The 18,233-nt window shown below is 41.0% G+C and overlaps 1 protein-coding gene across 1 annotated transcript in view; it reads right to left on the bottom strand.

Moving 5' to 3' along the window:
* Positions 1-13,760: 13,760 nt before the first annotated feature.
* Positions 13,761-18,233, bottom strand: part of LOC138946555 (nociceptin receptor-like) — a 13,973-nt gene continuing 9,500 nt past the window's right edge. The window contains exon 2 of the mRNA XM_070317997.1: positions 13,761-17,018. Within this exon, the coding sequence (XP_070174098.1) occupies positions 16,442-17,018 (577 nt within the window). The 3' untranslated portion in view covers positions 13,761-16,441. The remainder of the gene's footprint in view (positions 17,019-18,233) is intronic.

Below are 18,233 nucleotides of genomic sequence, written 5' to 3'. Positions count from 1 at the left end.
CATCATGTACTTTTCTATACGCATTTTAATTTAATGACTCGATTTTTTGTTGTCAGTGTATTTCATTTCTAGTTGGTTCTTGTCATGCGGGATTGACTCAGCATTGATCTCATTCTCTGTTTTGCACTCGGCCTACTCTGTACATTTTTTTTTAATCGCATTAAATGCGTATCACAGTAAAAGGTAAAAGGTTCCTTTAAAGTCATATTCTTGTACAGTCGGTACTTTATAAATCTTGTTACACATCCTCATAGCCTGATATACCTTAAACACACACACAAACAAAAACATGTCCGAATGGAACACCCCGGTTTTTGTTTAATCTTCATCATAAACACTTACTTACGCGTTGAAGAGATGTACTATGTAGTTACATACATCGCTCTCAAACGACGGCAATCGATCGACATACAATATTACATACTTATGACGAGCTTACCGGAGTCAGTGAAGTCTTATTGTGGTTTTATCGACTACAATGTAGAGGGGAAAAAACACCCCAGTTTTTGTTTAATCTTCATCATAAACACTTACTTACGCGTTGAAGATATGTACTATATAGTTACATAAATCGCTCTCAAACGACGGCAATCTATCGTCACACAATATCACACAATATCACACAATATCACACAATATCACACACCTCACAGTTTCGCATGGCTCTACTTGATACCCGCTTATGTCCACATGTGAGCGTGCAGCCAATGTTTCCACGCGAAATAATATTTGAAACAAAACATCAACAGGGAGAAACAGAAGTATGCACTTTTAAAAGTATGCGCATGTATGTCATTGGTGCACCTTAATAATAATAATAATATAATAATAAATGAGCATTTATATAGCGCAACATCATAACTTTACAATTATGCTCTTTGCGCTTGACACATTTAAAATTAAAATTAAAACCTTACATGGTATATAGAATACAGTATTCGATGAAAGACACATCGTACATACATAAGACTAGTGGTTGTTGAAGATGTATTAACTGACACAATCGTTTCCAGAATAAACAAAAATGCAATGCTTCCCAAAAGCTCATGTTGCCTTGAGCAAACTCACTTAAAAACACCCAATCACACACACACAAATCAACTGTGCAAAAAAAGAGGCAGGCATATCATTCACACATATTGGCAAAACATATTGTATATCAACCGTGTGTATGTTGCTACTTCTGTTTGCCTCTCTGTCTCTGCCTCCATGTCTTACAGACAGACAGTCAGGCAGACAAGCAAGCACGCACACAGACAGACAGACAGACACAGGCATATTCAGACATACAGACACATACACACACACACACACACACACACACACACACAAACACACACGTACACACACACACACACACACACACACACACACACACACACACACACACACACTCTCTCTCTCTCTCTCTTTCACACACACACACACACACACACACACACACACACACACACACACACACACACACACGCACGCACGCACACACACACATTAACACACACATGTGTTTACATCAAATACTGCGGTGCACTTTACACATGAGTGAAATTGTGAATGCTCAATAAGTATGCTCAAGCAATGTATCCTCAGAAAGCCCTGCAGCTGAAACCCAGGATGTTGCAATGATAACGAAGCTAGTAAAATAAAACACGCCATAGCTTTCTTGTCCGAAAGTCGTGCCCTGTCACGTACACTCCACATCATATGATAGTGTCAGTCACCTAGGATTTAAGATTGTATACGTTCAATTTGTCAAAATTAGCTAAATTTGATACGAGTATCGAAGACATAGCCCCTTCCTTTCGGGATGGATGACACTCCACGTCATATAATGGTGTCCGTCACCTATGATTCAACATGTCATGAGTTCATTTTGGAAAAAAAAATAGCTTAATTTGATGCGAGTATCGGAGACATTCCCTCTCTCCGGGGACGAAATCTGTACGCCGTATGATGCTGTCAGTCACCGAAGGTTCAACATTTTGTTGACAATGGCAAAATTAGTTAAATTTGATAGGAGTTCCGGAGAAAAGCTTTTTTGGGGAGAGTGACGATTTAATACTGGGTGACGTCAATCAGGCTGCTAGCAGTCTATGAATTAGTAGGATTTCAATTTGACAAGCCCTCACAAGCCCCACTCCTTCACCGTCATCCCATCTACCCCACTCCCACCATCGTCATCCTTTTTCCTTATCTCTGCACGGTTTTCAGTTTTCTCTTCAAAAAGGATTTCGTAATGCTGGACAAATGATGCATGCGTACTTCTGTGACGTGCAAGCATCACCCCCCCCCCCCCCTCCTCCTTTACTTCCCTTCGCCTTTTTACATTTAGTCAAGTTTTGACTAAATGTTTTAACATGGAGGGGGGAATCGAGACGAGGGTCGTGGTGTATGTGTGTCTGTGTCTGTGTGTGTGTGTGTGTGTCTGTGCGTGTGTGTGTGTAGAGCGATTCAGACTAAACTACTGGACCGATCTTTATGAAATTTGACATGAGAGTTCCTGGGAATGATATCCCCGGACGCTTTTTTCATTTTTTTCGATAAATACCTTTGATGACGTCATATCCGGCTTTTTGTAAAAGTTGAGGCGGCACTGTCACATTCTTATTTTTCAATCAAATTGATTGACATTTTGGCAAAGAAATGTTCGACAAAGGCCGGACTTTGGTTTTGCATTTCAGCTTGGTAGCTTAAAAACTAATGAATGAGTTTGGTCATTAAATATCGAAAAATTGTAATTAAAATATTTATTTTATAAAACGATTCCAAATTACGTGTATTGTATTCTTCATTATCTTCTGATTCCAAAAACATATAAATATGTTATATTCGGATTAAAAACAATCTCTGAAAACAGGGCCGGACTAGGCGAAGAGGAGGGGGGGGGGGTTGTCAGTGGTGGCCCAGGGGGATGTCCCCCCTGGCGACAGGGGCGGATCAGTTCATTTTATGGGTGTTTTTTTTCAAAAGTATATTGTGAAGATATGGGTGTGAAGGCGCAAAGCGCCGAGCCGACGGCGCGAAGCGCCTAGCTTGCTAGGGGGGTCCGGGGGCATGCCCCCCCGGAAAATTTTGAAAAAAAGGATGCAAAATGGTGCAATCTGGTGCATTCTGAGGATGATCATTACCAGTTTCAGGCAGCAGATTTTGTCACTGATTAATACCCCAAAAATTGAAACTCAATGTAAAATAAAGAAATGCATACCTCATTCAATATTTTTATTTTTTGGCTGGGGGGTTCTGGAAACCCTAGAACCTCCCCCCCCCCCCCCTCGTTGTGGGGGTCAGGGGGCGAAGCCCCCTGAAGCTGATGGGTAGGTCATATTACGAGATAGGAAAATGGTCGCTCCTTGCATGAAACGGCATACAATAAGCAATAATAAAAAAACAATTAAATAAATAAGGTACATGTTTAGGCTAGGGGGGGGGGGGGGGGTGCGCAACCCCCATAACCCCCCGGTAGTCCGGCCCTGGAAAATATAAAATATAAACATTATGATTAAAATTAAATTTCCAAAATCGATTTAAAAACAATTTCATCGTATTCCTTGTCCGTTCCTGATTCCAAAAACGTATAGATATGATATGTTTGGATTAAAGACACGTTCAGAAAGTTAAAAAGAATAGAGATATAGAAAAGCGTGCTAGCCTCCTCAGCGCAACCGCTACCGCGCTTTTCTGGATTGTTAATTTCACTGCCTTTGCCACGAGCGGTGGACAGACGATGCTACGAGTGTACAGTCTTGCGGAAAAAAATCCAATGCGTTCAGTTTCATTCTGTGAGTTCGACTGAGCTTGGCTAAATGTTGTATTTTCGCCTTACGCGACTTGTTTCTTTCTGCTGTATTCCGTACAGCCATTGCTTGTTCATTCTCCTCAAACTATAGTCGTTGTGAATTAGTTCTGCCTTGGGTCAAGATTCTGTTCATCCAGGGTTGTCATTTTGGAAAGGGTGCCTGTATTCGTCGAGTGAAGCATGATGAAATGAATGCGTATTTGCATACCTATATATCATCTTCTGCTTTCAGAAGAAGCTCGTTCTTTCAGTCTTTTCTGTATGTCTCGCCAATCACAGAAATGCCGGCAGAGACACAAATAGATGCATACACCTCGATACAATCAGGCAACCTCCACTCGTATACGTCTGGACAGACACTTCAGCGGAAGGGAGAGAGGCAGGGAAGTTGCGGGAGGAGGGAGAGGGGGAGGGGCGAGAAAGAGAGAGAGAGAGAAAGAAAAAGAGAGAGAGACAGAGAGAGAGAGAGAGAGAGAGAGAGAGAAAGAAAAAGAGAAAGAGAGAAAGAGAGAGAAAGAAAGAGAGAGAGAGAGATAGAGAGATAGAGAGACAGAGAGAGAGAGAGAGAGAGAGAGAGAGAGAGAGAGAGAGAGAGAGAGAGAGAGTCGGTGAGTGCAGTTTATTTCAAAGGGACTGAGATTCAAAGATTTCCTTTTTTTAAACCTGTTCTATACGCAATTATAAACCAACACATATTAAGTATATGTTAACAGTAAAACTTACAACTAATAAGTATCAGGCAAGGCTTACACTAACAAAAAAGTGCAAACAACTCTTGCTGACCTTATTCCGCAATCAAGTTGTGCCCTGAACGTTATTTGGTGAGTGAAGCAAACAGAAGGGAAAATCCGAAGATGACTTCAGCAAAATACAAACAACCTGCTGACATCATTAGATAGATATGACAGAAATGGCGGATATAACTCTTCTATTATTACCATTTGAATTTATAAAACACGACACGAATTCGTGTAAGTGATGTTGCAAATTGATAGAAACACGATTATTAATGTGACGCTTGACAGTAATGCTAACTATAATTTGTGGAGTGCGTAGCGGTAGGATCTGATGTCATTTGACCCAACTGCTGTTCACATGTGCATTAAGTGACGAAGCGATACCGATTTCGGAGTACTTCGTCTCAGTTGTTGTCGTGTGTGAAAGGGTGTAGATTTACGACTGACCCGTTTAGGAAGAGTGAGCACAACTGTGTGATCTGATTTGTATCAGCCTTATCTTTCCCTCTTTGTCTCTGTCTGTCTGTCTGTCTGTCTGTTTATCTCTGTCTCTCAGTCTCTCTCTCTCTCTCTCTCTCTCTTCTCTCTCTCTCACTCTCTCTCTCTCTCTCTCTCTTCTCTCTCTCACTCTTTCTCTCTCGCTTTCGCTCTCTCTCTCTCTCTCTCTCTCTCTCTCTCTCTCTCTCTCTCTCTCTCTCTCTCTCTCTTTCCAAACACGATATATAATAGTGTCAACCTGTTTGCCTTCTCTCTCTCTCTTCTCTCTATCTCTCTCCCTCTCTCTCTCTCTCTCTCTCTCTCCCCCTCTCTCTCTCTCTTTATCTCTCTCTCTCTCTCTCTCTCTCTCTCTCTCTCTCTCTCTCTCTCTCTCTCCAAACACGATAACATAATCATATATCAACAAGCTAGTACTTGAGTTGTGATGAGCGGAACACTTCGTTAGGCGACAGTGTTGCCTTGAATTCACAACGTCTGTCCGTCCTGCACTTGTTTCCATTTGAGCTCGTGACCATGTGACATTAGCGCGAAGGGGCCTGTATTGGAATCTCACATAAGTACAACTTTACACACATCCAGGCAAGGCATGCCGCACTTTTGATATAACAATAATGATATAAAAGAAGGCAGTTACATGCCGAAATATTGATATACAAATATTGATATAAAACAAGGCAGTTACATGCCGAAATATTGATATACAAGTACCTAACCTGGTTACTGGTGTGTTTTCTGTTTCTTTTTGTTTAAAAATCCAGGCAATACGTCTTAATCCTAACCTTTATCGAGAGAACAAATAACAACGTTAGCTCGGAGAATAAATCTCTCCGGAGGACTCCCGCTAACTGACAAAACAATGGATCCATTTGTCTTCCTAAAGAGAATCAGAAATAAGTCGATTATCTGTATTCTCAAATTACATGTATTCAGACTGAAGGAGCGGCAAGAGAGTTGTGATTTGCTCAAGAGAAAAGCAACTCGTAAACGCATCTCTTTCATACATATAATATCACTGTGTAAAACAATGCGTTTACCGACACAACAGGGTTTATTCTTCGGACGAAAGGTTGTAAGGTCGGGTGGCAATGCGCTTGGGTACTGTCAAAAATCCATATGTTCTTATGTAAGCAACAAGTTACGAAGTTGGAAGTCGGGTGAAATTACCAATACAAGAACCAGAAGCCTCAAAACATGAGTTCGAACTACGGTCATTTGAAGAAAGAAAGTGTATTGTCTGATCAAAGAATGTGCAGATTAAGAAATGTGCCATTGTTGCGTAAGATTGGTCGGCCACGATCACACAAATCACCCATAGTTAGCTGTTGCTTTTCGGGTCCAGCGGACCATAATAGGCCAAATCAGATCACCCACATACTTTAGTGTTTCTGAAGTAATCCAAAAACAAATAGACTGCCAACGTTCCAACATTCAGAATAAAAACATATAGACTGCCAACGTTCCAACATTCAGAATAAAAACAAATAGACTGCCAACGTTCCAACATTCAGAATAAAAACAAATAGACTGCCAACGTTCCAACATTCAGAATAAAAACAAATAGACTGCCAACGTTCCAACATTCAGAATAAAAACAAATAGACTGCCAACGTTCCAACATTCAGAATAAAAACAAATAGATTGCCAACGTTCCAACATTCACAATAAAAACAAATAGACTGCCAACGTTCCAACATTCACAATAAAAACAAATAGACTGCCAACGTTCCAACATTCAGAATAAAAACAAAACCAAGAAACGTATAGTGTTGGAACGTTTAATTATTATAAATCCTAATTTCCATATATATTGTTCATGTCATGATACAACATTGAATAACGTCCTGCTTAATTATTGACAACACAAAACGTTACGTTATCTTGCTGAAGTAGCCAGATTGCGAGATCTTAAAAGATCTTCGGGTAGCGGCAGCTTTCACTTAGGGACCAAAACCATGCATATCTTTCTGTCAACCGGTTCTAAGATATTTACAATGGGCTGAATCAAGCGTCAACGGATATGCAACATGCCGCATAATCTCCATATACAAATCCTTAGGTTACATGCCGGTCGCCTGTTTGTCAGCTTCCCTTATAGCGACAGCTTGGACTCAGTGTGCGGAGCCTGTGTACCTTCCTGTAAACAGGTTCTGATACATTTTAAAGTCCGCATGCAGCCCTCGGCTTTAACAGATTTGCAACATGCCATACAATAGCCAATCCCTGCAAGACGGGGTTTAGGTGGCCTTCTGTTTAACTAAAGAAACATGCATGACGCGCAGAAAAGCATGTTGGCATGGGTTTCTTTTTCGTCTTCTACTTTGACCAAATATCATGGTAGCGAGGAGATCAGACTCGTCTCCACGCGCTGTTTTCTCCCCTGAAATTGGACACTCCAAACCGTTCTGTGAATCTGAAAAAAATAAATCAGTTTGACTGACGCACATATTGGCTGCTAAATATGACAAAGTGACCGCCGAGATTTAACACAGAGTTATGTTTTGATCAGTTTCTGTCACACGAAGGTTGTGTTTCTAATCGTAGACTGCATGGTTTTGGACAACGTTTTGGTAGGTTATAGAAACACGAAAATACCCAGCATGCCTCTCCCGAAATCGGCGTATGCTGCCTGAATGGCGGGGTAAAAACGGCCATACACGTAAACATCCACTCGTGCTAAACACATGAGTGAACGTGGGAGTCTAAGCCCATGAACGAAGAAGAAGAAGAAGAAGAAGAAGAAGAAGAAGAAGAAGAAGAAGAAGAAGAAGAAGAAGAAGAAGAAGAAGAAGAAGAAGAAGAAGAAGAAGAAGAAGAAGAAGAAGAAGAAGAAGAAGAAGAAGAAGAAGAAGAAGAAGAAGAAGAAGAAGAAGAAGAAGAAGAAGAAGAAGAAGGTATTACTGCCTAGTGTGAAGGTGCGGTAGGTGAGTATAGGAGTACTTTCACTCTCCTCCTGCCTTTTAACAGGTGTGACCGTTACCGATATACGTCATAGACATATATAGAAGGCATGATCGAGGAGACAGTCATATTGCAATTGCCTGAAGATACGTTTGGCGTGGAAGTAGAGCAAAACACGACTGCAACGAGAGAAACACGAGCGCTAAACGGGCCATCCATCACCGTGTTGTGTTGAGTCGCTGTGTGGGTTTTTGACGTTTAAGTTTAGATCACAGGTCTTTGCCTTGTCTTCGATTAAATACGACCGAATTTTCAATATCTAAATATGATAATTCAGACAGCAAAACCTTATTACTTCCTGGACGTACGCACCGATTATATTGTAAATCTCTAAGACATAATTTTGAAAAACGAACTAATCCTGCCTTTTCATCATAAACCCAGAATCGAACGGAAAAAAAACCCCTCAGCTTATAGAAAGAAACAGAAATGTCGTCGTTTCGGATATTCCCATCGAATTAGACAGCGTCTGCCAAGGAAAACGAATAGTCAAAAACTCTGATTTGAGCAACCAACACTCGGCTTTGTTTTTATGCGCATCGAGTTCAACAGATGTCAGCGTACTGCTAACTGCAGCAACGGGTTAGTCATAATTTTCGTCCTACCGTTCGACCCTGAGTATTTGACGCGCTAATCTTATGGGCAGAATATACCTGCGCAGCCAAGTTCAGCGGCACAGACGACGCACGGCCTATTATTTATGCCGCGACAAGGATTATGACGAGTACTTGGCCTGTTTTTACATTTAGTCAAGTTTTGACTAAATGTTTTAACGTAGAGGGGGGAATCGAGACGAGGGTCGTGGTGTATGTGTGTGTGTGTGTGTGTGTGTGTGTGTGTGTGTCTGTCTGTCTGTCTGTCTGTCTGTCTGTCTGTGTGTGTGTGTGTAGAGCGATTCAGACTAAACTACTGGACCGATCTTTATGAAATTTGACATGAGAGTTCCTGGGTATGATATCCTCAGACGTTTTTTTCATTTTTTTTGATAAATGTCTTTGATGACGTCATATCCGGCTTTTCGTGAAAGTTGAGGCGGCACTGTCACGCTCTCACGCTCACGCTCTCATTTTTCAACCAAATTGGTTGAAATTTTGGTCAAGTAATCTCCGACAAAGCCCGGACTTCAGTATTGCATTTCAGCGTGGTGGCTTAAAATTTAATTAATGACTTTGGTCATTAAAAATCTGAAAGTTGTAAAAAAAAAAAAAATTGTATAAAACGATCCAAATTTACGTTCATCTTATTCTCCATCATTTTCTGATTCCAAAAACATATAAATGTGTTATATTTGGATTAAAAACAAGCTCTGAAAATTAAAAATATAAAAATTATTATCAAAATTAAATTTTCGAAATCAATTTAAAAACACTTTCATCTTATTCCTTGTCGGTTCCTGATTCCAAAAACATATAGATATGATATGTTTGGATTAAAAACACGTTCAGAAAGTTAAAACGAAGAGAGGTACAGAAAAGTGTGCTATCCTTCTTAGCGCAACTACTACCCCGCTCTTCTTGTCAATTTCACTGCCTTTGCCATGAGCGGTGGACTGACGATGCTACGAGTATAGTATAGTATCGTATTACGATCTTGCTGAAAAATGGCATTGCGTTCAGTTTCATTCTGTGAGTTCGACAGCTACTTGACTAAATGTTGTATTTTCGCCTTACGCGACTTGTTTTTTCATACCACGTGTAGCGGGCTGGGATCAACTGCAGTGCGTCGTCGGTCCTGCTGAAGGTACATAATTATGTGAGCGGAGCCCCTTAGAGATACAGGTTTGTAATAAGCGCGGTTTTGCTGCTCGCTCCACCATCGCCACGTGTGCGTCCATAACTGGCGAAGTGCATGGCACAATACAGTGTTGCATGTTTAATGTTAGTCAGTGCCAGGGTTGAGGTTAATTTAATCACATTTTGGGTTGGTGGGTTAGTTTGGGGGTGTTCGATTGTTGTGTCTGAATGTACTATGTATTGAATGAATTCAAACCAAAATATATTCCTGTGTAATGCACGTGGTTGAAATAAAATCTTATGTGTTATGTCATGTTGTCGTTTAGCGTTTTATAGTTTACTTGGTGATAAGATGAGATAACTTAGTTTCCACCCGTGGGTGATTGAGGCTTTTTTTCGAGTAAAACCAAAAAGAGAGAGAGTTTACATGTTGCTGTAGATGTTAACTATAACATGCTTAATTTAGGCAGTGTTGAAGATTGTGAGACCATACCGTTATTCATTTGCATTTCCCCTTGGAACCTTTGTCAGGCATGCTTATCCACAATCGAACAATTTCAAGCGGTGCGGGACCCCCACTTCTCCATGGCAAGTGATTATATTACACAGTTTTAGCAACTCTGTAGTCCCTGGGCGATGCAACTGTTGCGTTTAATTTCACACGTATTGAAAACTACCTCATTAAAATGCAGACAAAACGACCGCTGATACAATTATATACCGAAAGCTCGCGCATGCATTTAGGTTTACCGGCACGGTTGGCCTAGTGGTAAGGCGTCCGCCCCGTGATCGGGAGGTCGTGGGTTCGAACCCCGGCCGGGTCGTACCTAAGACTTTAAAATTGGCAATCTGGTGGCTGCTCCGCCTGTCGTCTGGCATTATGGGGTTAGTGCTAGGACTGGTTGGTCCAGTGTCAGAATAATGTGACTGGGTGAGACATGAAGCCTGTGCTGCGACTTCTGTCTTGTGTGTGGCGCACGTTATATGTCAAAGCAGCACCGCCCTGATATGGCCCTTCGTGGTCGGCTGGGCGTTAAGCAAACAAACAAACAAACAAACATTTAGGTTCAAAGACACATTTTGCGACCTTTACGCACGTAAACTAGTTCACAGCGCCATGTTTTCCAACCTTCGAATTCAACGGTTAAAATGCAAATGCGTTGTGTTCGTGTCACACTTTGAATTGCAAATGAATTCTGAGAAAATAAATAGTTTGCAACCTCCGGAATGTAAATGTGCTGGAAGTAAATTAGCACAAGTTATGTCGCAGACACTGTCGGCACATACCGCAAATGAACAGGGAGAATACGTCTGCATAATGTACAAGTTACAAATTGTTTGTGGAAGTTATCTTTCTCAAACAAAGGGATCAGGCAAGCAACCGAGCAGCCATCTTTTAAAATGACAAATTCTAAAAAGGAAAACTTTGAGTTCGACTTTTGGCAACACTATTTTCTTTCTTTTTCAGTCATTTCAATATGTAATACTTTCAAATGAAATCTTTACTACTGATGTGTCTGCCCCTTGTTCTACAACCCTTTATTCTGTCTCACAACCTCATGTCAAAATGATAAGATTTGTTTTGTTTTAACCTTTTTTTTATCTCTTAGAAACTGATGTCTTGTGTGGTCTTTTTTTTTTTTTTTTGAGGTGTAGGGGTAAAACACAATTTACTGCGACATTGAAAGCTGCTTGCGATGGTGAACGACACTGATGATCAGTTAAACATGTTAGTACAAACCCCGAAAAATATATATCTTTGGTCAATGAAATCAAAAAAAATCCTCTCAAGTCATTAAAATGCATATCAGAGGAAGTCATAATGACGTTAAATACTTCACAATTAACCGTTGTTATAACTCTATTATTGGCTTTCTATATCTAACGAGTTTATTAACAAAGGCAAGCAGTTAGAACAAAATAATCTACCAACTCGCAATCTACGGATGCCTTGATCCGACAAGCCATTATAACAGTAAGCGTAATCCCGACCAGTTTAAGTTGACACATACTATGTATCTGCATGATTAGTCTAAGGCCAAAAAAAAATTGTCTGTTTCTGGTCACCCGACCGACCCTAAATTTCGGCGCCGACCCTAAACTTTTTTTTTCCAAACTGAAAAACTTTTTTTTTCTTTTTTGGTGGTAAAGGACAGGGTGAGAAAATGAACAACAAAAACGTGTGAAAACGAAAGTCCGCTGACGATTTGTAAATGTGTTGAGTGTCTTGTCTCTATGTATAGTGAATCCAGTCTCTTTGCGCGATTTTTAAAGTTAGTTTTATTGGTCTACATTTGGGGTAAAAAAAAATAAAAAAAAATCCCGACCTACCGACCCTATTTTTTTTAGCCATGTTACCTAACACATCTGGTAACACGAGAGGCAGGGTTGATTTCAAGTAATGAAATACTGTCTTCGCAATCACATGCATTTCGCTCCCTTCCTTCATTCACCGCAACATGTGATCAGTTTTATAATAAGCTATTCTCAAGTCCCGGTTACTACCCCCAGAGCAAATTCTCTCCTTGATATGTCGTGGCTAAAAGTAATATTTTTATTTTTTTTTTAAACTTTTTTTTTTATTTATTTTTTTAAATCTCAGTTGCATGCAGGCTGCGTCAACCCTTTCTTTTTTGCCTTTTTTTTGTTTTGTTTTTTGTTGTTGTTGTTGACTAAAAGTAATATTGTTAACTTCGCCTTATGGGACCAACAACACAAGCAAACCAACACAAATATTTCACTGGTTAACATGGAATACGAACTGGCACTGTTACACATTAAACGTACACAATATGTATACGCATACCCATCTACAATTTCATTCATGCTAATTTAAGAAGCAAAATCAAGCATAACCGCTTTCAGTACGATTGCTTTCTACAGCTGTTACCACTTCTGACGACCACAAGCTATTCTCGTTCTATCTAATCGTCGGTGTGTCTGCCTGTCTTTGCCGGTGTGTCTGTCTCTGATCCTGAATGTCTTCCTGTTTTTCCATATCTCAATGAATCACTGCCTCTCGCTCCGTCTCTCTCTGTGTAATTTTTGCTTTTCAATTTAAATACTACTTTTCCCTCATGTTTGTGAATGGGTCGTTGGCCTACACAACAAAATCAATGTCAATGTCATGTCTGTCATGTCACCCCATCCCGCTCCCCCCCCCCCCTCTCTCTCTCTCTCTCTCTCTCTCTCTCTCTCTCTCTCTCTCTCTCTCTCTCTCTCTCTCTCTCTCTCTCTCTCTCTCTCTCTCTGCTAAACACGTGTGCACAAGGTTCGTCAATCCTATCTAGCATGGTCATCAGAACCAGCATTGGATATTGTCAATGCGTTCAGCACACTCTGTATATAACCAGGAAGTAATAACACAAAATACAAGCACACACACACACACACACACACACACACACACACACACACACACACACAAACACACACATACACACACACACACACACACACGCACACATACACACACGCACACAAACTCGCACCTACACACACCCACACACAAACAAGCACATGCGCACGCACGCACGCACACACACACACACACACACACACACACACACACACACACACACACACATACACACACATACACACACACACAAATATGCACGCACACACACACAAACACACACACACTCACACACACACACACACTCACATACACACACACACACACTCACACACACACACACACACACATACGCACACACACACACACACACACACACCTATGCACACACAAATATGCACGCACACACACACAACACACACACACTCACACACACACACACACATACACACACACACACACACACACACACACACACACACACACACATACACACACACAAATATGCACCCACACACACACACAACACACACACACACTCACACACACACACACACACACACACACACACACACACACACACACACACACACACACACACACACATCAGGCCGATGAAGCTAATAGTGTAATCCTAAACTATCGTCGTGACATCTGCTCAACACACACAAAGAGGATCATCAAACTGATATTGTATGTATTTTTCCATGCACAGGAAAATACTTGTCAAAATATTTTACACGTACACTTCCGTTTTCACACCGGAATAAAAACAACAACAACAAAAACACATCTTTTCACGCAGCCAAAATAATTACAATATCACGAATCGCAAATTTAGATTATGTATGTTTTATCTGAGTAAACCATACCTGGTTGAAATATGATCCACCTTCCAGATATAGCAGTTATACTCGTCATGTAAAAATAAGTTACACAAGTTACACAAGTCTAGCATTTAACTTAGAACAATTCGTTACACACATATCGGGAAGAGGGGGGGGGGGGGGGGTATGCAATAATCCGTCTGCCATTGTGTATATTTTTCATACCTAGACGTACAAGTAACTTTGTCAATTTATTCACACATCATAATTTCAATACATAAATATCAGATCAGATCACCATATCATTTTTTTCTGAATTAATAGGCAATGTTCGATGGATATATATCAGCATACCATTCGCGATAGCATTTGTAAACATATATATAGACACAGAAAACGGATAGAGAAGGGACAAAGGGGACTAAATGAAAGAAAGGTAGACAAAACATTTAACAAATACGAAAAATAAGAAGAAAAAATAAGACAACACAAGATGAGCACAAACAGTTAAAGCTGAAAGACAAAACATTACATAGTGAAACACTGTAAGGCATAACGTATACTGACTATTAGTGATCAAGTCAAAGTAGGTTCAGATAGATACAAACAAAACCGGAAAAGGTCTGAGAATCCTCCAAAGCTTTGCCGCGGAACACTTCCGAAGTCAACAGCACGAGTTCTGAGGAACGATGTTACACTTAATTAGCATTCAAGTGTCTTGCACACGATGTCATGAATTCTTAACGACTTAAGATTTTAGTTATATTCAGGACAGCCGGTGAAAGCTGCTGAATTTCTGTGCGGAGTCCAGCAACAACAAGAATTTCTGCTGAATCAAAATAGCGAGGTCAATTGTGCATTTCAAAATACTAACATGTTTGCCTGCACATGATATCCTCTGATATCATTTATTGTCATGATTTTCGGAATGAGCTCCTGCAGGTCAGTAGGAGTTTTTAGATAGCTCGTGCACTTTGTTTCATGTGCAAATGTCATCAACGGAAGTTCAGAGCAGACCAATTAGTGTATATTTCCGGAATCCAATTAAAAAACAAAAACATTATGCGTGCACATTCAGATCTCCTTTGTCATCGAAAAGGTTAAGAAAACTCAAGCTAGAATATCACATGCACGTCAATTCCAAGAGGGCACAATGTTCCCTGTTTACACATTCGACCGCTTCGCCTCTAAACACACACTTCAAATTAAAAAAAAAAATGTCCATCCCCCCTCCATCAAAAACATCCATTTGATTCGCCAGACCCCTTCATCACAACCGTGAACGACGTCAGAATGATCCAGTCGACTGTATGATTCCAAAACATCCACAAACATTGTTCACATAATTATAGATTTTGCCAATGCCTTTCACAAATGTTCATAGTCTCCATCAAGACCAGACCAGCATGGTTACAAAGCTGCAGCTGATGTTCAGTTCCCAAGCAGCGAGTGCTTTCATTATGATACCAATAAGGCAATGCAAGCCAATGAGCGCTTCTGGGGTGATAACGCGAGACAACTCCTGTGATCTTGCCGCGAGGTGGCGCCAGTTACCAGCCGAAAGAAAGAGGGGGCATAACCTCACCAGAACTGCGCATTGAAAATATCATGATACTTCATATATGTTTTTGACGAAGGATATTAAGGGGAAAAAGGGTTTGTTTTTTTCCAACTCCGACTTAACTGACCGACTCCCAACAAGCCACGTTTTAATCTCGCGATAGATACACTTTCAAACGGGAGTATACAGCTGTGATACGGTGTCCCCTAGGAACATTAATAGTAGCAAACTAGTTTTAAATCACGTGGTCAAAATGAGGAGGAATCACACACACAACGTCACTATTTTTGGAGCGGTTCAACTGCACTTGTGTGTCTTAGCCTCTATGTTTGACTTTGGCTCTGAATCTGTATTTGTCTCTGAAACAATTAAGATATAGTGTGTGTGTGTGTGTGTGTGTGTGTGTGTGTGTGTGTGTGTGTGTGTGTGCGTGCGTGTGTGTGTGTGTGTGTGTGTGTGTGTGTGTGTGTGTGTGTGTGTGTGTGTGTGTGTGTGTGTGTGTGTGTGAGGGAGGGGGGTGTCAATAGAAATGCATTATCAATATGCTTACGTCTATGCGGATTAGGTGATATTTCAGTAATGACTAATATTGATACCAGATGAACGATTGTTTGCAGCTGGGTAACGGGAAACCTTTGACTCAGACACAATCATCTACGGGTGATGTCCATTCCATCAGATACATTTCAACAATTACTACCCATAGTGTCTCGCGAGTAATTAGTTGCAGCTTGGAAACTTGAATCCTTTGAACAAATCACGTAGAATGTAATTATCCCCTCGATACATACTATCAAGGAATATTCATAATGCCAGGCGACTGATTGGCTGGAACAACGCAATGAGACTCCTTTGACATACACGTATGGGATAGACTCATTCCCTCCGATACTCTAAAACACATGATAGTATGACCTTTTCTGTTGTACTCTCCAATGTCGCAACAACAGTCTCACCTTTCCACCAGCAGGCATCACAACTTTGGCGGAGATCCATTATTGTTGGAATTGTTCTGCGACTTCTGCCCGTCGCTCAGTCTCTTGTACTGCGATTCATCCAGCTCCGTCTGCCACTTCTTCTTTACGGACACAGTCGTCTTGCGACAGAACAAGCTCTTGCACGAGTCCCGGAACATCCTGTTGAACAGACAGTAGATGATGAAGTTGGTCGCGGCGTTGATGGCCAGGAGGGTGTCGGTGAACTCTCGGATGCCCTTGACCAAGTAGTTGGCCTCAGTGTACCCTAGCCCGAAAACGGTGGACATGATGGCGTCAGGCGTGATGCACACCAAGAACGCCAGGATGACGATGATCATCATCAGCGTCACGCGATGACGCGAGGTGTTCTTCTTGTTGGCTCGGGTCTTCCGGAGGGCCGCCACGATGCAGGTGTTGAGGACGACCAAGACGAGGAGAGGGATGATGGAACGGAGGAGGTTCTGGAACCAGTTGTAGGCCAGGACGAAGGTTTCGTTCTTCCACATTTCTGTTAGTTCCACCTGCAGCATGGTGGCGTGGGTGTCGCGCCGTACGCACTTCACTGTCTTGTATCTGAAACAAGAATGGGAGGGCAGAGTTAAAACATGTATACAGCTCATTTCTGTTGTATATGTTAACGCTGGATGTTCGGCCTCGAACGGCATTAACTGCCGAAGAGACGATACACAATAACAACCAGCACTGGATGCTATTCAACATATACCAGTAGCCCGATGGCGTTCGTGATGTGTCTTGTTTTGCCTTGCATCTGGAATAAAAGAGCGGGGAAAGTGTTCAGATGTTATGGACACACATTCACTGACTCTTTAGTAAATATAAAACAAATGCAGCATCTAGCAGTAGTGTGGTAGTGGTAGTGTTTAGTCTTATGCGCCTGACTGTTTTGTGTCTGGAACAAGAATCGAATAAACGATTAAAACAAAACAGCACATGATGAAAAAATTGTGTATAGCATGCTGGCGCGTATTTTCGTTTTTCAATGCCTTTAGCAAGTTAGGAACCAGGCTTTGATAACACGTTTTGAAATGTAGGGCAACATGTTTCCATAGCGGAGTTGCACCTGTCACACTTGATCGTCTGGTATCTGCCCCAAACAATGGGATGACAGTCTTAAAGGAAACGTCAGCAAACATCTGTAACAAATCACATTTCTTCTCAATCTTACGCCAATGACAGTCTTTGATCTGGGACAAGATAGGGGGGGGGGGTGAAGGTTATTACATAATTGTAAATAGAAAAACAAGCAAACAATTAGTCTTAGCTACTCTGGGTGTTAGAAATCCCAGATGGCATGAATTATTGTATCTTCTCACTTGGTGAAAAAGAACGTCAACGGAAAATAATTCGCAAGGCCCATCGTGTGATCACAAGTAAAAAGCATCTATATACGGAAAAATCCACATATTTAGACCGTTCCGTTTTAATAGGATCGCATGTTTAAAAGAAGTTGTCGGCATTTGCCACAAGAAAATGTGTATTTAACAGTAAATGAACCATTCATCTTAAAAATAAAGACACACATGAAATCGACATATAAACAGCAATAATATAAAAATGTAGATGACGTTGTATACTGTGATGTTCCTACATCACCTAAATCAACATCATTCTTGAAAATACTTTTGTTCTTGCGGGGTGGGGAAGGGGGTAGTGGATGTGATCTCTGTGTTGTCGGCTTTGCTGTTTTTATGATAGTATCTGTCATGTTGTTTGTTTGTTTGTTTGCTGGCTTGTTCAGTCGACATGAGCTCTTATTGTTAAAGGGTA

Source organism: Littorina saxatilis, linkage group LG14 (genome assembly GCF_037325665.1).
Source record: "Littorina saxatilis isolate snail1 linkage group LG14, US_GU_Lsax_2.0, whole genome shotgun sequence".
Lineage (NCBI taxonomy): Eukaryota > Metazoa > Mollusca > Gastropoda > Littorinimorpha > Littorinidae > Littorina > Littorina saxatilis.
Note: the sequence above shows the minus strand (reverse complement) of the source record. Positions and strands in the feature narration are given on the sequence as shown.